Genomic DNA, 22,221 nt, shown 5'->3' with positions numbered 1-22,221 from the left:
CAAAGATGTGTAATGAATTCAGCTGTACCTTATCCTTCAAAAATGATCTGTGTCATCCCGAAATCCGAGCTCTAAGACTGCCGTTTTATTTATTACCTTAAAAAATGGTGGTGCAGTCAGACTTCAGCATGGTGGACTGTAATTTTAGTTATTTGGTGTGCCGCTGGAGATGTTCTTTCTGTGTGGGTTGTAAGATGTGTCTGCTCTGTATTCAGCAGGCAGATGCCGGTCCCAACACTGGTCCCCCACAGCAGCAGCAACAACCAATCGGTCGGCCTGCCCCCCAACAGAGACTTGGTCCCATCAGAAAAGTTACCATGGCAACTGGTGGTGTACAAAATCAACAACAGGCTGGCCATGGCACGGCAAACCAAACGAACCGGGTATGACATTGAATCTGGATTACTCTCGTAAGCCCTTAATTGGACAGGTGCACAATGGGATTTTGCACAGCTGACACTAAGCCCTGATACTAATGGTGCTTTCAAGTCATGTCCACATGAATGTATTTACCACTTTTTTATTTTTTTATTTATTTTCCATGGCTTTCTGAATTGGGAACGTCTGAATTAATGCATTATGGTGGAAGCTAATTGCTGTTAGACTTAAGAAGTTGTAACTGTGAAATGTTTTTATGCATTTTGTGCATAACTGCATTACTGTTGAGGAAAATGTTCAAACTTGCCAGAAAGCAGCACATTTAACTTGTTTGATGAATCTGACCAAAAATTCCCCATCTCCCATCATCCTCTGAGGTGCACCACAAGAGTGAAAAATACACCACAGAATGAAATGTTTGGGGTCAAATTTTTTTATATTTTTTTTATGATTAATAGAACAAGGATGCATTAAATCATAAGTGGCAAAGTTACAAAAAACTTACAAAAGCATAATATACATCAAAGAATCCTGAAGCAGCATGTTCACAACATTAATAATAAATGTTTTTGAACACCAAATCAATATATCAGCATGATTTCCGATAGATCTTGTGACACTGAGAATTTGAGTAATGACTGCTGAAAATTCAGCTTTGCCAGCAAGGGAATGAATATAATTTTTAAATATATTAAAATGAACCAGTTATTTCAAATGCATTGTAATATTTAACAATATTACTGCTTTGCTGTATTTTCGATCAAATAAAGGCATCATTGGTCTAAGAGATGTTCAAAACATCTCACTAACCCCAAATGTTTGAATGATTCTTTACATAAGCATCATTTACACACACATTTAGCTCTTTGTAGTTATGTTAGCGCTCAAAAGTTTCATGTCTTTGGCAGAATTCAGAAAAGTGAATTTGCTTGTGAAATTGGTCATTTTTCATATCAATATAATTTGATTTATTCGTTTATTTTGACCAGAACTGCTTCGGTTCCTGCTGGACCTGTATGGTGTTGTCCAGAATATACACTTCAGTCTTTGTTAGGCTCTTTTTTTTCTCCCTGTCATAAAGAGCTGCTCTAAGTGGTTCTCTCAGCTCTAGTAAAGACGGCAGATTTGGTTTCCTGCTATGGCTCAGCTGTGTCACTGCTTCTCCCGGGGGACTGGTAGCTGTTTTGGAGGAGAGCAGGAGCAGTAATGATATGGAACCGAGTGCCAGGTGTGATGATATTGACAGGCTGAAGCAGGAGAGATGAAGATCCCTTGGCCTTTTCAGCACGCTGCTGTCTCTGTACAGTAGTCCATTCTCAGGGGATAAATACAGTGCTAACACGTGTCAGTCAGTCACAGCAGAGCGCTCACGCTGTCTCAGTCCGGCTGTCTTGCTGCATCTGCCTGAGCTCTCATGTTGAGTCAGATATTCCAAACTCTTTCTGCTGTTTACTGCTATAACCGTGGCCTTGTAAATCACTCACTGACACTGGAACCCAGTGTCTCGCTTGGAGCAAAAGTGAATTGTATACTCAGTATGTGTAAGTGGTGAGAGAGCATCTTAGCTCATAGCATTGGGAACCCATAAGGGATTTTTCAGCGTGCCTGCTGCACTTAGCCAGCCTGGCCCTTCTGATGACGCCCTTTCATTTAAAAAGGACTGTATGGAATGAAATGAAATGTCTTTACAAGAAGAAATCTCTTTTCACCAACATAACCTCTTTACACATGTTCTCTTTTGGAAAGTCGTAGAATTTTTTTTCCCTTCTATTTTCAACTCAAGTTTACCCAACTATGACAATTTCCATTTTTGAGATCCCCACAGAAATGTGAAAAGAATCCATTAGAAGGATTTCTGATGAATCATGTGACCCCCAAGATATGATTGATTGACAATTCAGCTTGTTATTGTCTGCAATTAATAACATTTAAAAATATATTCAAATCGAAAGTTGTTTCAAATGATATTTCCTAATATTTTTTTTTGACAATTTTTGATCAAATAAATGCAGTCTTTGTTGAGCGTTAGAGACTTCTTTCTAATTGTAGTGTAAATCTCCAGAATTTCAGTTCAAATGAATTTTAAACTAATATTTTTCATGATGTTCATGTTTAACACTCAAAGTAGCTTAACAAGGAACAGTGCCTAAAAAAAAAAAAAACCTTTATTGCCTTCTAAAATGAGAGGCTTATGCTGAAGCGTTATCTGTCTCTGGTTTGTGCCCAGCACAGAGCTTTGCTTTCAAGGCCAAAGAGCTCAGCTTCAGTCTCAACAGACCACAACATTTTCATTCAGCAGGTTTTGTCACATGGCCTCTAGCAGACTCCAGGCGTGACTTAATGATGGCCTTTTTCAGAAGTCTCTTCCCTCTAGCTGCTTCACAGTCTAATCAGTAAAGTGCTGAAGAGATTGGTGGACTGTCTTTCCTACTTCAGACAAAAGCACTCTGTATTGATGTTGCAGCTGGTTTCCTCACCGCAAATACACACATATTCACTATATGAACTAGTATTCTGTAGCTTTGATTGTTTAATAACTGGTAATTCAATCAAGGCTACAGGAAATTACTTACTTTGGTTCAGCTTGCTTTTTGAAACTGTTTGTTCATATGGTTAAACAAACCATTGAAGTCTAACAGTCCCTCTGATGATATAAACATTAGTATGAATTAGAATGTCTGTCTGTTTTTAAGAGCAATTACTGACTTGCCATATTTCATATAAACAGCTGTGCAAAAATAGCTAACAAAATATAACAGTGAAATAACGAAGATGCTTAGTTCCACCAACATGATCTTTTTTCTTATTTTTCTTTTCTCTTTTTTTTGTCATCGAGGTTGTTAGCTGGTAGGGTGTACCTGTTCATTGCTCTTTCCATCTTTATTCAGTATTCCCCTTCCTGATGTCCCCAGGTGGTAGTTCGGGGTCGGGCGCGAGGCCGTGGTGGGGGGCGTGTGATGATGCAGCAGAGCCCGAGAGCTCAGGATTGTCAGAGAAGCACTGTTTGCATCGAAGGTTTATCCACCACTACAACCACCAAACAGCTCATGAACCTTCTCAACTCCATCGGCCCTGTTGAGGTAACTCGCTTCTCAAGACACATTTCCTTTGTTACTTTTTATTACTCCTCAAGCATCAGAAGGGGGGTGTATGTGTGAATTTTATGCATAACTTGCTATTGTGTCGTTGCTGCAATACCCTGAGCTTCCAACAACAAATTGATGATGGCGCCACCTGATGGCCAAAGAGCATGAAACAGTGTGTGTGTTTTTTTTTTAAGTATATGTGTTTACAGTATACATTACTAAGTGTCAACTTCAAACTGTTTTGAAGACAATATGTTCAGAACAAAAAATAAAATTCATATTTTATATTAAGTTGGTTACACTTTATTTTAAGGTGTCCTTGTTACAGTGTAATTATACATTTAAGTACGGAGTAATATTAATGAACTACATGTTCTTACTATATGGTTAGGATTAGGGTTTGGCTTATGGGTTACTTGTAGGTAATTATTTGTAATCTATTAATATAATAGTAAGAACATGTAATGTGTAACACGGACACAGAGTCACTTATGCTCAGAGAAACATTCAGGAGCACAGAAACTCTTTTATTAGTAAAACAGCTGAAGTAGTGAAATGCTTCATTATGTTTCTCAGCTGAGTGGTGCTAATGTATCTGGTTTTGAAGGAATTAAACTCACAGCTTCAGGATTAGTTGAGACATGCTGCACAGGTAATTCTAGATCTAACAACCCATAGATAAAGTATCTAATGGAAATATTTGATTGGTCCAGTTAAAATTTGCTCTGCAGACCTCAGTGACAGCATTACCTTTGACCATTGTTTTTGTGGGAAAATACACAGCTAGGTGGTTCTTCACCTCCATGTTGTGTATTAAAATCATTTAATGCCCTCCTGACTGTAAACTACCCTTCACAAAATAACATGATTTGGAAGAGAACGATTTGCCTCCTGACAGTGATCCCAAGAATAAACTGGGTAGAATATAGAGTAGTCCTCTAAAATAATATTGCAATAGCGCCATCTAGCTGTGTGCAGTCAGGGCTTGAGGTGTAGCAAACAAACACGCAGATGAGCTTCAGATTTAGATAATAAACCCATCTGCTAATACACAACTTGATGGTTATTTTGTAGATGTTTACAATGGTGCCGGAGCAGCGGAAGGCCATTGCAAAGTTTGTGAACCCTCAGCATGCAGCCAGTTTTCAGCACAGCTTTCACAGGTACACTTTTAAATTCATCTTAAACTGGATTGTGCTGTGTGTTTATACACAATGCATGAAAATTAATAAAGTCATTGACATTTTATGGATAATTTGATTTTGGGACTTTTTTTCTCATATTTTTAAGAATGAGGTCTATTAACACCAAGACTAAATATTTATTTGTAATGTCTGTTGCAAATAAGATTTTGAATAGAAACTGTGGATTCCTATAGACTTATGTCTGTTTCACATTATCAAGATCAAATATCAAGGTCTCTTCATATACACTACCAGTTAAAAGTTCTTGAACAGTGGGATTTTTAAGAAATCTCTTCCAAGAGTTCACCAAGTCTGCATTTATGTGAACCAAAGTACAGCAACAACTGTAAAATGTTGAAATATTTTTACCATCTAAAAATAACGGTTTTCTACTTTCTACTAGTGATTTCAAAGCTGAATTTCTAGTATCATTACCCCAGTCACTTGATCCTTCAGAAGTCTATTCTGATTTTGCTGCTCAAACATTTCTTATAAACTTGCAGTGCATTCAGGCTATACATTTATTTATTTCTATTAATTTTTTTCACCATTAAGTGTGTTCCCTGGGATTCGAACCCGTTGCCTTTTGAGCTGCTAATGCAATGCTCTACCACTGAGCCACAGGAAAACTCTCACTGTTCAAGAACTGACTGGTAGTGCATGGTGTGGATATCAAGGTGTATTTTCTGTTGGTGCGATTGGCTGAAGCAGATCACAGTCATTGTGCCTAATGGTTTGTGAAGGCAAATGAAATGTCAATCAGCAAGTGTTACTCATCCAAACAAGAACAAGAGCTCTACTGTGACTCCACTGATTGTCATGTTTTGATGGAGATGCCTCAGACTAGCTTGCCTTTAAGTGTCTCATTTCCATCACATGTTCCCTTGATTACATAGGCACATGATAGATTTGTCTCACATCGATGTTTCCATTATCGACGGCTGAGGATCCAGTCAGTTCGACAACAGACAAGACGACGAGAAGCGAGCGAGAAGAGAGCGACTTTTTCTGAAGAGGCTAAAGCTTTGGGTGCTGTCGACGAACTCGCGCCACATGCATGAAAGAATCAAAAACAAAGAGCCAAACACCAGCTGTGTCCTGCTGGAAATGGCACAGCACTGATCTCACATTGTCAAGGACTTTTTGGCATGAAGCTCTTGCTGTCGTTTCTGTACTTTCATTTATATGTGGAGAGATCAGTAATGGTCTGAACCAGCAGCTGAAAAGAGAGAAGAGAAGGTGGTATGAAACCAGGACATGTTGTTGCCAGCTGATAATAGTTGCTCTCAAGATAATCTTTTGAATGTCTGTTTTTGGTCCAATAGGAATTCTTGAGTTACTGCAGAATGACTTGAAGAAAGTTAGAGGGATGGTTTGGCCTGATTGAGGAATGTTGCGTATGCTGCAGTAGGTTTTGTCAGCTGTAGAGGGCAGCAGATGTCTTCGGTATGTTGGGGTATAGCTGTGGACATCAGAGCCAAAAGCACTGCTTGCTAGAGACATGTCATCCGAGGCATGTTTATTTGAATCAAGTTTTTTTTTTCTAGTTGCGTATCTTTTAGAAGCCACTGTAATAACGCAGGCGTCTCTTTTTGTGCATTTGTCTACGACTATTCATGATCTTAAGTTTATTCATTGTCCCTCTCTCCGTTCTGATTGCATCGCAGTTGGGTTTTGTTCTAGAGAGCTGGAGTGAACACAACAACTGGAAAACAATTATTGACAATAAATGGCTTTTATATTTTGATTTTAGGTTTTGGTGCTAGAATTGCATATATTTAGATTCTTTTAATCGTCGTTAGAAATGGCTTCTGAGAAAGTATTAAAGGCAAGCAGAAAGTCCCCTTCTTTGGTAATACTCTTCTTTTAATGCGTTTAGTTTTCAGCACATGTTGTGTGTGGACGAGGATTGCGGAGTCGTGGCCTGTGTGATGATTCCATAGGATTTTATTGAATGCTTACAAGACGCAGGATGTCCTGTGGTTATTTGTTTGTGAAGATACTGTTTGTAATATGCTTATAACGTTGGCTCAGTTAATAGTTTTGAAGTTTGTCAGATGACTGAATCTGAATTGTGAGTTGTTAGGGATGTGAAGGGACTGGTCAAGATCAGCTTCTCATATCCGTTATATCCATTTTCCTACTTTATTTTTCGCTTTAGATTTTTGTAAGGTTTTTTTTTCTTCTCAGTCTCCTGTGAATATATTACACTCCTAACATTTCATGGCTTCAATCATGAGAATTTCATGCCTCAAATTGTTATTATATCACCCATTATTATTTACAGTAATAATAATAATAGTAGTTTGTGGTACTGTGCAAGCGTAGTGCTTGGTCATATCTAAATGTACAGCTTAACCTAACAGATAACATTACTGCATAACAAAATCAAATTATCTTTTAGCCATTTCAATAGAATAAAATATGTCTATAGATATTAACACATCCAGGTCTGCTCTTTCAAAGGATTTGGGAGCAACTGTTATCAGTGGTCACTTTCTTGTATATAATGAAAAAAAACAAAAAAACCTTGTGTATGAAGCTGTCAAGTCGTTGTTTTCTCATCTTGAAATCTTTCTGTGTTTGAAATGGTTTGAAAATACCTACTACTACGTGACTGGTGAAATTTCCTTTCTCGATTTGTTTTTATATATCGATATAAAAAGTATTCCTTGGTCATTTTACAACAGTTTTGTTATTGGAGAACTTATTATTTGAGGATATTTTAAAGATGAAAAATAAAAGATGGTCACATATATACCATGTAAATACGGTTATGTGAAGCCAGCTGTCTTGATCACCATTAACTGTTGTCTGATGTTGTTTTGTGTTTGAAGATTCCCTCTTGCGTATTATTCTGAACACCACATTTCCTCCCTCCTTCTGAATGTTTCTCTGTTGCCAGCCGTACAAAGTGATTTTGTTTCGATTAAGGTGCCACAGTTTCTCTCGAGTCAGGTGAATTGAAACATCTGAGATGTTTTGTGTGTTCTGGTTTCGAATACTCACTGTGTCCAAGACTTTGGGCCGTCATGTCTATGAAGTTAATTTGTAAAGCTGCTACCCTTCAGCAGCCTCTTGTTTTAAGATGCTCTTGTAATTTGCTGATATGCCATCTTCTATTATAATATAATAGTTGGTTCTGGTTGATTACAGTACCTTATTTGTCTATATGTTTGTGTTAATAATTTGCTCCATGAGTTTCTAGGAATTACAAAGATACATATAATGGGTAAGATAATGAATAATGTTATAAAGTGCATATGGATCCACTTAAAAATGATAAACTTTTTTTTTTTTTTTTTACTTTAACTTTTCTAGACATACTCTGTTTAAAATTGGTATAGGGCACAGATTTTTTTTTTTTTTTTTTTTTTTTCAGTTGCACACATTTATTTATTTATTGGTTTTGAATGTATTTATGTCAAAAGAGTTAATCCTATGGATTTCAAATGTTTTATCTAGTCTGAGAGACTTTTAAAAATAAATATCTCTAGGTATAAATCTTCTAAGACACATAATATTTATAAAGAGTCTAAGAGAGAGAACTCTGATTCATATTGAATCTTTTAGTAACTTCTTTGTAAGTGTAGATAAACTTTGGGGAAACAGTCCCTTTCTGATCTGTAATCACACATGTGACAAATTTAAATTTTCAGAGATTGTCTGTTTTTGGCAGATTTTTTTTACAAGCTGTGTAGTCCAAAATAATGGAAGCGGTATTATGTGATCAAATCAAGAGTAGGCTAAATGTTTCCTTTTTTTTTGGGTCTTGTTTTGTTTCTTTATTTCTGTCAACACTCCCAGTCTTTTATTTGATTTTTTTTTACCGCAGATCCTGCTGCAGTAGAGCAACTGGCCTCTTTATAAAAACACCAGTATTGCCTATTGCTTCAGAATTAAATTATAATTATTTCTCATAATGGTAGATGTGCCCCCCCCCCCCTATAATTACATTTGAGACTCAAAAAAATTCTGGTGCTGGTTTTGTTTAATCATTTTGCCTGTTTTACTCACTTTTTGAAGCGTCAAACACGATGCACTGCTTCCCGTTGGCAGCAGTATGATTATTTGTAACTTGTAATTAAACCGTTTTTTCTCTTTTTCAGGACCGAGCTTCCAGGAGCACAGAAAGGAGGGTTTTTCATAAAACAAATGCTCTGCACCCGTATTCATTCTAAAATGGCATTGGTTTTCAAAAGGACTATTTAGAAATGTACAGATTGTGTGGTAATGGATAGCGCAGTGGATAGCGAATTGGACTTCTAATTTAAAGGTTGTGGGTTCCTTACTTATGGGGTGGTGTTGGCGCAGTGGATAAGACATGCCTTTGGTGTGAGAGACCCGGGTTCGAATCCACTGTGAGACACCAATGTGTCCCTGAGCAAGACACTTAACCCCTAGTTGCTCCAGAGGCGTGCGACCTCTGACATGTATAGCAATTGTAAGTCGCTTTGGATAAAAGCATCAGCTAAATGAATAAATGTAAATGTTTGGTGTTGTAGTAGCAGATTGCTTGAAGTAATAGTGGGTGAAGCAGTTTTATACATCAGTTTTGGAGTCATTCTGTGGTGTGATCATAGCATATATATGTTAAATCACCTATGAGTGACCTGATGAGAATAGTCATATGTGCTCACACTAGCAAACAACCATTGCTGCTATCACTAATAACTAGGACAGGACTGTGCTTTAAATATATATTGTGAAGTCTACAGAATATGTAGGATTGATTCAGTCTGGATCAGTGTTCTGTTGATCTGGTACAGAATCAGGTTCATGGCTTCTTAGCAAAGCTTAGCTGCTTAGTTTTTGTTGAACTAAGATGTTAGATTTGTGCCTGTGTCTTAGATTGGTGTAACGATTGACGTTCCTCATACATTCCCAGTTCTCCTGAGTAGCCCAGTGCTGTGTTGAGCTGCTCGGAAACTTCTGAATAGCTTGAACTTTTTAAGTAAAATGACTTTGATATAATAAAAATAATTTTATTGATTTTTCGAGTGACACTCCACACTCTGTGCTTTTGAAAACCACTGCATAAGCAAATCGGACGAAAACTGAAATATCGAACTGATGTGAAAAACCCTCCTTTTGGTTTCAGTTCTAAATAATGTTGTGTCTGTCTACAGTAGAGCTGCCTCCAGACGATGCTAACTTCTCTTCATTTCTCAACAGGTGCTCTTCAGTTTAACTGGTGCCAGATATCCCTTCTTTCGTGTTTTTTCTCTCTCTTTCTGTATCGTTCTCCCTCTCTCTCTTTCACTCACTCTTTTGGGGGCTGGATGGGAAAGCGGTTGTTGATCTCAATGTGGTGTTTGTGTGAACATAATCCTTCTGTATTAAAGCAGGGGGACCTTGCTTCTGGATTTCCTTACTGTATTAGCCCACGTCCGTGGAAGTTTTGCGTCTCTGGGACCACACCCTTCTGAGTTCCAAAGTTCAAAAACTTGCACAAAGCCCAAGAATGATCTGTACACTCTTGCCAGCTTAGACACACTTGTTGTGTTGCTGAACAAAAAGAACACATTACTTGGAAATCATTATTGTTTGGGGGAAGTGATTTATGCTGTGTTGATCGCCGTTTTGTTGTCCCTCGATCTTGTATTAATGAAACCGTTTTGAAGTGTCTGAAATGTGTACACCAGACTGTCCTACATGTTGAATTAGCAAGAATATAAATGGTGTTTGTTTAGTAAGCTTTCACGGAGCTTGTCAAATGAAAACCGATCAAATGCCTTGATTGTACTTGTTATGAATAATAACTCGAAATAAATCCTTTTCCTGGATTTGATCTTCTCTATTGCCCGTGTTGTTTTTATGGACTCATAAATGAATGACTTTTGACACTCACCTTGCATCTGCTCTCTGAGAGATGTTTGTTATCAATTGTGAGACGCTCATTTATTAACTTTTGTCAACATTCCTTCAAATGTTTATGTTCGTGATTTTTAATAATGTTGTTAACAGATACACATTTTGATCTGGATGCATTAGTAAATGTTAAGACGAATAAATGCTGAAGTTTTATTAATTGTTAATTCATGTGATTGAATGAAACCTTATTGTAAACTGTGTCCTAAACTATCTTTACGCCACACCACACCAAACTGGTCTCGCCTGTAGTCTCAGTGTTTTCTTTTAAAATGCAAGTTTAATGGAACTTGTAGATTTGGTGAAGTGTTTGTCTTTTGGCTAAATATTTCTGCAATCAAGGTGAATGATTGGAATTTAATGATAGGCAAGCTGTATTTCCTTCTTTTCCTTCTCTTTTTGTTTGCAAATGCCAGCGAGCGTTTGTTGAAACGGTTGCTCTCTCTCTGCAGACACAAGGCCCCTCTGAAGGATTAGTTGGTTTTATTTACCTGCTCCGAGGAATGCTTTCGCCCGGTTGCTTTTGTGTCTGTGTAAATGCTCAAGGTCAGGGCCGAGAGTGAGCCTCACCAACAGCTCTAAAAAGCAGCAAAACCTGCAGCACAATGAAGTCTTCTCAAGAAATGGTAGTGGAATTTCTATTCGTGTTGCAACAGAGTTCAAAAGCTCAAACTTCCATTCACTCACTAGTTAACACCCCTCAAAGTGTCCGTGCACACACATGCACACATTCATCATAAAAGACAAAAAATGGATATGGTTGTATATGTTGTTAGCGCAACACAAAGACGGTGAAGACACTAACCTAGCCCATCTTTTATATTTATTGATCCTTCATGCTGATGTTTTTGGCATTTGCACGTCAGTCAGGCAAGAACATTCCCTTCAGACTTTAGTACTGTTCTCAATAGCCATTTTATCCACTGAGCTCACATTGATAATATTATTCGGCAGACTTCACATGAATGATATCGAGGTCTGGGAGGTGCTTGTGAAAGTTTTTAAATGTTTTGAATCGGTGATTGTGACATTTGGCTCTCAGCTTGTCAAAACAGCACCGATTCACTCTACTATAAATGTGAACAGCTTTTGTCATTTCAAAGGTGAAAGCTTATAATTGCTTATTTATTCATTTCACACAGATTGGGAATGTCTGATGTCTGGACCTGTGAATGGGTTCGGGGCTCTCATTTGCTTGCATGCATGCAGAAGCCACATTATAAAGTTAAAATTAACCAAAGGAAACCTTAGTGTTTGGGTTTACTGAACCGTAAGTGATAAAAGACATCGTGCATCATGTAGCCTGTTAGATGTGAAGTGGAGCGCTTTCTCTCCTTCTCTCTTCTCTGTAGGGAATCTTCACTAGAAAATCCCAATTACACGAAGACTGGAGAACTGTGTTCATACGTTTAATCGCAGCCATGGGGTGGTGGGGACTTTGTTCTATGTCATCCAGGTGAATTTCTTCAAAAAATGTGTATTTGATTGCGTCACATGATGTTTTTGACGGGAATTTTCGTCTAAAGCACGCAAACAATGGCCTTTTTAACCTGCGTGAGAGGTTTTCAGATGTTATTTGCGAAGGACTGTCCTCTTCATATTTAACATGGGACCACAACTTTTCGCAAGCATACAAAATCCAGATCAAAGAGTTTTTCGCGTCTTACCGACAGCCGTTTTCAACGATCGCGAGCAGGTTTGTTTCAATGGACTTCTTGTTTCTCCCACTCGAGTATTATGCAAGTTGAATAGCCCGATTTATGTGTGTGGGAAATGGAAACATTATTGGTCGACTGTCAGATAGCGTTTTTATTGTAACAATAAAACACAAATTGTAGGCCTATTTAATTCTATGCATTTAAACAACCTGTAGGCTATATCGTTTTTCTTGTGCCATGTGTTGAACATGACAGCAGTGAACATTACCAGCCCAGTACATATTTGAAGAGCAGCTCTTGAAAGCCGACTATTTAAACAACAGCAATGACATATAATGAAATATTTATGGGCGTTAATAATAATAATAATAATATCAATAATAATGATTATTGAAATGATAGGTGAAGATGTTTAATGTCTGCATTTTCAGAGGATATTCATGAAACAAAACAGAACAGTTTGGATATTTTCTTTATCTCATTCATTTATAATAAACATATAAATAATAAATTCTATACATTTCCTGACACCTTGCCTTGATGAAAGGTAGGTTAACTGGTATGGCCACTCAATCATATGCTATCCAAACTGTGCATCAGCTGCATTTTATTTCTATAAAACTATTTACCTATTACAAAATATGAAAAGAAAAATACATTTTAGTAAATGTACAGTAGTTGTTCATTAATTTGTTTAACGAAACCCTTTGTTCTTTACTGTGGGACTATTATCGTTACTGAATTGTCAGAATGTGCATTTCGTATTTTCTTCAAGAAATACAAGAAACAATGAAAGCAGAGAAGAGTGAACAAGGACGTATATGTCTGTCCCACTCTGACAACCAAAGCAATGACAAAATGATAGAGAATTCTAAAAGAGAAAACAGCACAAGACTGCAAAGACTCTGCACCTATTTTAAATTAAAATATATTCTCGTATCTTACACTATTTCAAATAACGAAAAGTGATTAGGTAACGATCGGTCAAAATCCTAATGTACAATTCTGTGTATAAAAATATAATTTCTGGAGCCCCACGGCGTTTGCTTACCCCTAAAATATAACAGTCATTTGCACATATGCACAGAATGTTACAACCTGTCATGAAAGTTTCTTTCTCTTTTCTTACTTTTCTTGCATTTTTTTTTTTCCTGTTTACATGAGATATACAAAAATAGATTCTGCACCGCTGGATGAGCTCACACTGCATTCGAATCCGTCTGTGTGCCTCCAGCCTGAGTTCACGCGAGAATAAATTATGCAAAGAAAACTTTTAAGGCTCCATTTATTCTTTGAAAATGACATTTCTTTTAAAGTCATTGTAATAAATATCCCAACTCCTCTCGGGGCCTTTGTCTCTCTCTCTTTCTCTCTCTCTTTCTGTATATCTCTCACTCTCTCTCTCTTTCTTGTACTAATATTGTCTTGTATCCTACATTAGTGTGATTTCTCTTGCTTTATTTCCACACGAGGGTTTCAGCTTGAGTTTACTGACATCCCCAAAGGATGAAGCACGTGGCTGTCCAAAAGCCACGTCCCCATGTGATACAGGAGCTTGGAGTACCAGTGGACTCCCTCCTGTTGTAAAGTCGCATTGGACTGACTGATGAAGTTTTGGGGGAACAGGGCCGATGACACGCTATGATGGAGCCTGACGGGCGCGAAGGCCAAATGCGCGAGACTGTGGTCCTCTATTACGGCGTAACAGGACGCCAGTATTCTGTCGACCACAATGGTTCCATGCGCAGTCACTGGTGCGAACGAGCCCTGGTGCTCCTCGGTGTATATCCGCTCCACGATGACAGATTTAAGGTGACCGCTATCATCAACAACCATCACCTTTTGTCCGGCTCTGACACTGCTGGCAAACGCGGCGGTCATGGAGTGCAGATCATCCGTTGAGTTGTCGAGGACAAAAAGGAGGTGAGCAGCGGTGAGGGTGATCTTTTCAACGGGTTCTTTCGTTTCTATCACGTAAAACACGCGTCGCGTCGCGGAGTCTCGGTCTGTGAACATGATGAAGTCGCTGTACACGAGCTTCCCTTCGCCGTCCGCCGCCAGCACCTTGTCCCCTGGCTTCAGGTCCTTCACGGCCTTCTGTCCTCCGTCACTGAGCGAGACCAGAGCCGAACCGGGGAAGCAGCCTCCAGATTTCGCCGCAACCGAATTTTCTGTCGAGATATTAAATAGCAATATTTATTATGCTGCATATCGAGAAGTAACATCATAAGTGGCATACATTTTCACTCTTAAAAATAAAGGTTTCTTCAGAGCGATGCCATGGAAGAACCAGTTTTGGTTCCACAAAGAACCATTCAGTCAAAGGTTCATTAAAGAACCATCTCTTGTGGTTATAATCTGAAGAACCTTCTTTCGCCACAAAGAATCTTTGGTGAAACAGAAAGGTCCTTCAGATGTTAAAAAAGGTTCTTCTGGCATCGTGATGCACCTTTATTTTTTTTATTTAGGGTTGGGTTGATATTGGTGAGGTTGGCCAGTCAAAAAAGCTCAAGAAACATGCGCGTGAGGCAGCTAAATCTGCCCCAAAGTCGCCTCACGTAAGAAAAAGTCTGAATAAACAAAAGAAAACGTGGCAACGGGAATTAGGCTGTAAATCGAAAGCTTTCCCAAAAAAAACAATGTCCTTGTGTGAGATGGAGGAAAGAGTCTGGACTGCTCTAATTAAAAACCAATAAAGCCCGCACATTGTCATTCTAATGCAGCTTGTGTACAGAGCACTCTTGGAAAAGGACACTTCTGCCTTTCCTTGCGCCTCTTTCATATTTGCTCAGGTGCAGAAACTTCTATGTGACAATTCACACTTATAGAATGAGAAAACCCCAAGCAGGCTCAAACAGTATTTACTCAGCCCAGACACTTCTCCAAGGCTCTAATGGTGTAGAATTGAATGTTAATTAGAAATGCTAGCGGTAGTCAATCAATGCCCTCTTCTTCTTTCCTTTCATTTTTTTAAACCACCCTGCTCTCCGTTGTCAAGCTTAATGACAATAATTCGGGTCTTGTGGGATCTCTTCACATTCCGATCTCTCGGCTCGGTAAACAGAGCTATAGAATGGACTTTTCGTCTAATCCTCTCATAAGATTCTAGGGCATGAAATAAGATGGTGACAACTGAGAAACAGATTTGCGCGAGCTAGTTCGACCCGGCTCTGTTCAAAGCCTCTAATGTATTTGTAAATGTGTTTAGAATTTAAATGATAAGATTTGGTCAACGCTTGTGAGGGTTTGCCAATATGTTCCAGAGAAATTATTTTCGATCAATGTTAAACTAAATAAAATCCTGACAAGAACTGCGTCGTAATTGCGCAAGTTATTCCTTCGTCGAATTTTTACAAGCGCGCGTGTAAAAAATACTATCCTCAGTTTTTTGTCATAGATCTGTAGTAAAATGTTTGTACAGTGTGTGTTCTGTTGCAGTGAGTGAGCTTGTGATGACTTGATAAGCGCTTCCTTCAAAGAAACAGAGTGGGGCGATGTAAGATCACTTCATACACTGGCTGGCAAGTCCTTCTGTGTTCAACATATCTGTCCTATAGGAATTTCATAAGGTTTAAAGGCAGATTAAAAACAATTTGTAGACTTTGATTGCTTATCACTTGATCATTACTTATAAATCCTAAAATATACAGTAGATTTATTAATTAGAATAATATTTGTTAGAAATAATAATTCCTTTGCTCTGTTATTTTTATGACACTAATACACTACACTTCTAGTAACAACTTTTTTTTTTTTTACTGTATCAGTATTTAAAATGAGTGTTAACTCAGCTTTTTTTCACATGAAATCGAGTGTGAAACATTGTGCTCATCACTTCTTTATTTTGCCGTTCCAGTCAAGCTGCCATGGTCTTACCTGCTTTAACGGAGCAATGGATGTGGGCTTTGGATTCATAATAGACCCAGTCAAATCCAGCTTCCACAGCTAACCGAGAGAGAGTCCCGTATTTGCTCTTGTCTCGATCAGAGGTGGTGATATCAACAGCTCTTCCCTCGTAGTGGAGTGATTCTTCAAAATGGTGTCCGTCCTCATCCCAGCCCTCTGTCACACGCAGCTTAACCCCTGGCCACTGGTTCATTACAGAGATGGCCAGTGAGTTCAGCTTGTCTTTGCATCTCTAATAGAATAGAGAGAGAACAGGAAGAGAGGTAATTAACTCAGTTTTAATACATTTCTATTCATTCATCCATGATGCCATAAGCACATTTTTTACAAATTTATAAATAATGTTCTGAATCCCCCAAAAATAACAGCATATCTTACATAAAAGCTGTTTGCACCCTCTTAATAAACCCACAGGACTAATTTATTTAAAGCCATAAACTGGTTCAGTAGTATCTTATCATTTTCTCTAAACTTCTCAAGGATCACAGCTGGCCAGACATCATTTGTTGACAATAATTCTGTAATTTCCCAATAGGTATGTCTAGACAAATAAGCAGACTGTATGAGAAACCCTTGTTTACACCGGAAATAATTCAGCCTTGCATGCAAGGATGGTCTGCCCAAAGAGCTTAATGAAAAATTGATAAGATATTGCATTCGCTTCACTGATCTAAAACATATAGATCCAACCATGGAGAGGTGTGACTGCATCTTGGCCTCTTCTCTTTCAAAGGCCTAAATACATGCAATGGTAACTTGATATGAGATAACAATACTAAAAAGGGATGTCTGAGTTATAGTGGTTTTGTACAATAACCTTAAGGTTTAGAGCAGTGGCTTTTGCAGACGGTGCAGGTAGCTGTGGAATATTAGGCCATGTTTGGGTGGTGCACCCACTATAACCTTTCCCGGGACCTTGTGTGGAGATGCCTGGCCTTCTCCAGGACAACTCTTCCCAACACTTAACCAATATGTCAAATAAAACACCACAAAAGACTCTTTCACTGCGTCCCAAAGGAGAAGCAACTACTCATTATTCTTGCAGCACAGGTTTGCTCAAGGGACGTGATGTGATTGCTTAACCGCCGGTCTTTCAGAGGTTATATAAAATCTATTCAAAATATGCTTGCAAATTGTGACACTAAGCCAAATTAATACCTGCAATAATTCACACACATACCCTCCTAGCTTTGACTTGCTTGCTCTCTCCCTCTTTCTCTCCCCCCTCATAAGTGCACACACACACACACACACCATTCTTAGGCTAACATACACCAGACTACTATCACCTCACTTTCTACTTATTTGCTTGACCCTCTAATTTTCATGTGTGCAGTGAAAACCACATGCAACTTATTACACCAGATTAGATTCCATCATAAAAAAAATAAAAAATGAATAAGTCAATTATATATATAAAAAAACTGTTTCAATGTTTCAATACTTGGATCTGTCAAAGCACCAAAAACTTATTGCACTTCACAGATGCATGCATCCTCTTATATGTGGCTACATGCATTAATTTCATATTGAGATACTGATTATTTGTGGAATATCTGTGGTCTGAATTGAAAATGACAGAATGGTACTTTTCCTTAATTGAAATAAAACGGATTTAGTGATTATACTTGGAATCTGCTGCCTTTTTAGATCTACTTGTGGGACTTGAATCAGAGAGGAAATGCAAACGAGGCACCAAAAGACACAACCTAGCACATTCTGAGCAAAACTGCTGGGGATTCAAGAGCCGTGAAGCCTAAACTCTTTATTAATTCATTGGGTCGTGTGCCGCAAATCAAGCCACATTCTGTTCAGCCACCATGAAGCGCAGCGGGAACCCCTGTGCCGCCGCTTTGTGCTCCACACGAGGTTTGTTCAACAAGCCGCCTAGTCACAGTCAGCTACTAATCTCCTCCCGAAATCAACTGTTTTAGAGGAAACACTTATCAGCTACCTGTCAGAGCAAACAGCCTCCTGGATGCTCTCGCAGTTGCGCCTAATTTCGCGAGCAGCACCGTTAAGCCCAATTGATTACACAGCGTGTTCAACCAACAAACCATCTCTTCCACTCGGGTGCGCTTCTCCAAAACATTTGTTAACATGACACCTCGTTAACTCCCCTTGAAAGACTGAGACGTTCATTTGAAGTTACAAGATTGCATGGGTAGTTTTCCTATTTTAACGGCAGCGTGTGTGCCCGCGGGTCATCGCACACTTATAATCACATTCACCTTAAGTAGAGTTTGATATAGCCTACATCTGAGAAAACCACACCAGAAAGGGGTTTCATCTTTTTTTTTTAAGAGCCAGAAAAAGGGGAAACTTTATAATGCACCTGCGCAGCGCGTGTAAATCCACTTTGGTTGACATTTGGAATGTTTAAGCAAACCTCGTCCATGCGATAACCAGTCATGACTTAGACTTTGAACCGAATAGTTATTCAGCAAAGACACGTCCGATATGGACTAACAAATATATTATATTCAGACTAATAGCTTTATAAATTAGACGGAAGCAATCCTGAATATGCATAGTAAATGCATCGAAAATATAGCCTATATTTTTTTTTCTATAGTCTACTAAGCAGCAATGTAATTTTTCCTTGGCATTGCAAAGGGTCAGAAGTTCAAATGATCCCTGCTAATGCGACGAGAGTGGAAAGCCATTTTGAGGACAGACAGCCTATTCCCGATTCTGACTGACTTTTTCCCCCCAGAGCTTTGCTTTCAAAATAAAATAAAAAGGCCTTAAAAAAGGGGGAAAAGAATGACAGAAAAAAAAGATAACAGATGGAGTGTGAGACGGCATAAATAGCCTACCCGGACCAAAAAAAAAACAAAAAAAAACTTTAGCCTATATAATTTTTGAGTAGGCCTACCACACAACTCTAGCATTAAACAGAAAATAAATAGATCTAAGTCTTACTAGTAAAATAATGCACTCTTCTCCGCATCTAAGTGATTTTTACATATAGACACCTATTTACCAAAATAATAGCACATAGTCTACCCTTCTGCAATTAAAGTAATGTTGCACTAGTCTACTCCTGGAGTGTACCACATAAAATGTATTTCAGGCTTTGTGCCGCTTGCTGTTGCTTATATAGTCTATCGCTCAGTTGTACAATAAATAAGCTATAGATTATACAGCATTGCCAGCAGATGAGCAAACTCCCGAATAATATCGAAATAAGAGAGCTGGGGACACTCCGGCCATTGTGTCTGATTCTGATCTGTCACTAAGTGGTACCGCCCTGGCCCATTAATAAGCAGGAACAAATTGAAGAGCATCCTTCGAGAAATGTCAATATTTTCATGCCCTGATAAGCAGCATCTGAGAGCGGGTGGGCTGCGGTCTGACTAAGCGATCCCCTGAACATGTAGCCTATGCTTAAATTCGTTCTATATTTAGCTGTCGTAAGACTGACATGTTCTGACCACCACAGTCCCCTCGGATCAGGTGCTGCACCTATCTAGAAGGATCTCCACGTTTTATAAAACAGATAACGCGCGCCCGATGTAGTCGGATGAAAATGTATAGGCTACATAGAAAACAGAGAAGCGCATAAATATTTCACGCAACCTTCCACAATGAGGGTGAGCAAGGAGGCAACCAGCCGGTGCTCTCCTGATGGCATTTCTCTCGCACAGCTTCATTAGAGAGATCCATGCATGCCGTCAGACTAATTCACAGTCCCTGCACGAACTGTAGCTACTTTCCGAAGCTCTGCCTCTCATACAAGCACCGGTGCGATTTCTGAAGCGAAGGAAATTACCTGTGTCATGAGTCTGTCCGCGCCAGTGTTCTCCTCATCCTTAAAGATAATATCGGGATTGTAATTTGGAGTAAGTTCTTTAAATCTCTCCGAATTGCGCGTGATCTTGCCCTCGTATCTGCCGCTGGCCCCTAAGGTCTTCTCCGCGACATTAGGTATGAACTGCTTGTAGGCGAGAGGTGTCAGCTTCTTCGGATGTCTTCTTCTGCCGTAGCCTCTGCCAGGACCGCAGGCCAGTCCGGACACCACCAAGGACAGGCTGAGAAGAGACACCAGCAGCACTCTCGTCTTAAACCGCATTTTGCCGCACGGTGAATCTCGCTGCGGTGTTCTCGAGCGCCCTGCGCGGTCTGTCTAGCAGGATTTCTCGTTCTCGCTGCGCGGATCTCCGGCGATGTCCTTGCCGTCTCCTCAGCTCACGCGTGTCCCTCGGCGCCGAGCCCTACCGTGACAGGTGCGGAAATGTGCGTCTGATAACGCATCGGAGGGTTGCGGCGTGGATGGGGAAGGTATGACTGACCTCGAAATCACAACGGTACTTGAAGCCACAGCCACTTATGCGAGAAGCCTCTTTACTCCTATGTATTATAGCTTCGATCTGAGGTAGGGAGGGACCTGATTGGCTCAACGGGACGAACCCTTCTGATGTTATCCCACAAAACAGACGCGCAAAAACCTTTCAAGAAGGTGGGTTTCAGGGGAGGGACACGGTGAGATGTGAACGCATCAGTTTCCCCCCGCTGCTGTCTGTGAGGCTGCGACATGCATGTGTGCTCAGCCCCATCTGTATGTGACCTGCTAATGGACCAAGTCATTTCGGCTGTATTTATGATTCTGCTTGAGGTGCATGCAAGGGTGAATAAATTGCGCGACTTTTCGTTAAAAGTTTCGTTTATCACAGTCAGTGGAGTCTGTGCTTGTGCACATGAATCCAAATAAATTCTAAAATATCCACAAACAAGGCGATTCCAAACACAATCCAAAACATGACCAAAACACAGATGTTTTCATTTGATTCAAACTTTTCTTTTTCCTTTTCTTTTTATCTCTTTAATCACATACGTATCAGGTTAATCACTTGTGTTCCCATCAATGTCTCAACCTGAAAAAAAAAATCCAGATATAGTAGTTTGATTTATAATATGCATATGTATTATACTTGTGCACTGTCCCCTGTATCAGCATCATTTTGCCAAGGTTTTAAATTTAAAGGGTCAATTTCTAAACAATATACAGGATTTCACTTTCATTTAAATATGTCCAAATGTCTATTTACAAACTGAAAACCCAGGAATGTTTTGATTCATTTAGAATAAAATTAAATATTGTTCCTCTCTATCAGCTGCAATTCCACTGGCATAGAGATTGAGAGAGCAGGAGACAGAGATTAAGTTGGCTCTTTTGCCCAAAACAGCTTATTTGTGATATTGGAAAGGGCTCTTCCTGTGCACACAAATGCTAAGCTGTCTGTTTGGGAGAAAGATCAGCCTGCAAAAACCCTGTCACCCCTTAAAGTCCACTTCAGTGACAGATTAAGCCATGGTAACCACTGTGTTCCCTGGCCCATAGCAGCGGGTAAGGTATGTGTTTCATTGTCTTATTTTCTCTTGTTTTCACACATTTTCCAGACTGCTCTATCAAAGATGGTGGCTGCTTGTCTTGAGAAATACATTAAGAAGAGCAGGGCCCCTGCTGAAGGTTTTGTTCAATTGAGCACGACACAGGTGATTTGTTGTTCAATTGGTTTGGAGTGTGCAATTTTCTGACAGCAGAAATTTCACAGATGCCATTAAATATTGCCAATTCATGAGTAAATTATTATGTTTAACATGCATCACAAAGGAAAAAAGGTGTTTCTCTTTCCCCCCCAAAAAGTCATAATTTTTTATTTAGCTTAACTGGAAACTGATTCTTGGTCAATTAATAAAACTATATTAATTCTCAGGGTGAAAGCAGTGTGAACTTTTTTCACAAAATGTCGACAGCAGTTGAGTAGTTAAACTCTTCAAAAATAACTTTATAAGCGCCAAATATGCATCCAAAAGAGAGGTAGTTCAATTGCTGCTTCTAGCAAATAGTCACGCAGAAGTTACTTTGTCATAATCAATGAGATTATAACCACCTGGTCAGTGTGGTCTAAAAGAATCGAACTCTGCAGAGTATACTAACGTTTTCAATAAGTTGTGCTGAACACGTTATAAACTTGGACTTAACTGATATGAAGTGGTTTTGGTCAGCTCCTCTATTACATCTCCACAACTGCATTCATCAGCATTTAAGAGATCACTGATATTGTTTTTCATCCCTTTATTGTTTTTCAGACTTCATGATTATGCAGACATCCAATTTCAGGTCATGCATTC

General features: G+C 39.1%; 2 protein-coding genes across 8 annotated transcripts in view; one reads left to right on the top strand and one right to left on the bottom strand.

The window, feature by feature from the left end:
• Nucleotides 1–10,439, top strand: part of rbm33a (RNA binding motif protein 33a) — a 42,639-nt gene extending 32,200 nt beyond the window's left edge. For 4 of the 7 annotated variants that reach the window (XM_052560636.1, XM_052560635.1, XM_052560632.1 and 1 more), the window contains exons 16-19: nucleotides 216–383; nucleotides 3,291–3,458; nucleotides 4,539–4,627; nucleotides 5,545–10,439. In XM_052560636.1, the coding sequence (XP_052416596.1) occupies nucleotides 216–383; nucleotides 3,291–3,458; nucleotides 4,539–4,627; nucleotides 5,545–5,593 (474 nt within the window). In that variant the 3' untranslated portion in view covers nucleotides 5,594–10,439. The remainder of the gene's footprint in view (nucleotides 1–215; nucleotides 384–3,290; nucleotides 3,459–4,538; nucleotides 4,628–5,544) is intronic. The other 3 variants (XM_052560638.1, XM_052560637.1, XM_052560634.1) reach the window with 2 other exon arrangements.
• Nucleotides 10,440–12,561: 2,122 nt separating this feature from the next.
• shha (sonic hedgehog signaling molecule a) lies at nucleotides 12,562–20,508 on the bottom strand. Its single transcript, XM_052560282.1, has 3 exons — nucleotides 19,859–20,508; nucleotides 16,054–16,315; nucleotides 12,562–14,348 (listed from the first exon to the last, which is right to left on the bottom strand). The coding sequence occupies exons 1-3, from the start codon at nucleotides 20,156–20,158 to the stop codon at nucleotides 13,654–13,656; spliced, it is 1,257 nt and encodes a 418-aa protein (XP_052416242.1). The 5' UTR covers nucleotides 20,159–20,508; the 3' UTR covers nucleotides 12,562–13,653.
• Between the last annotated feature and the right edge of the window lie 1,713 nt (nucleotides 20,509–22,221).

This window comes from Carassius gibelio, chromosome B7 (assembly GCF_023724105.1).
Source record: "Carassius gibelio isolate Cgi1373 ecotype wild population from Czech Republic chromosome B7, carGib1.2-hapl.c, whole genome shotgun sequence".
NCBI classification, from domain to species: Eukaryota; Metazoa; Chordata; class Actinopteri; order Cypriniformes; family Cyprinidae; genus Carassius; species Carassius gibelio.
The sequence above is the reverse complement of the archived record's forward strand: the minus strand, read 5'-3'. Positions and strand labels throughout refer to the sequence as shown.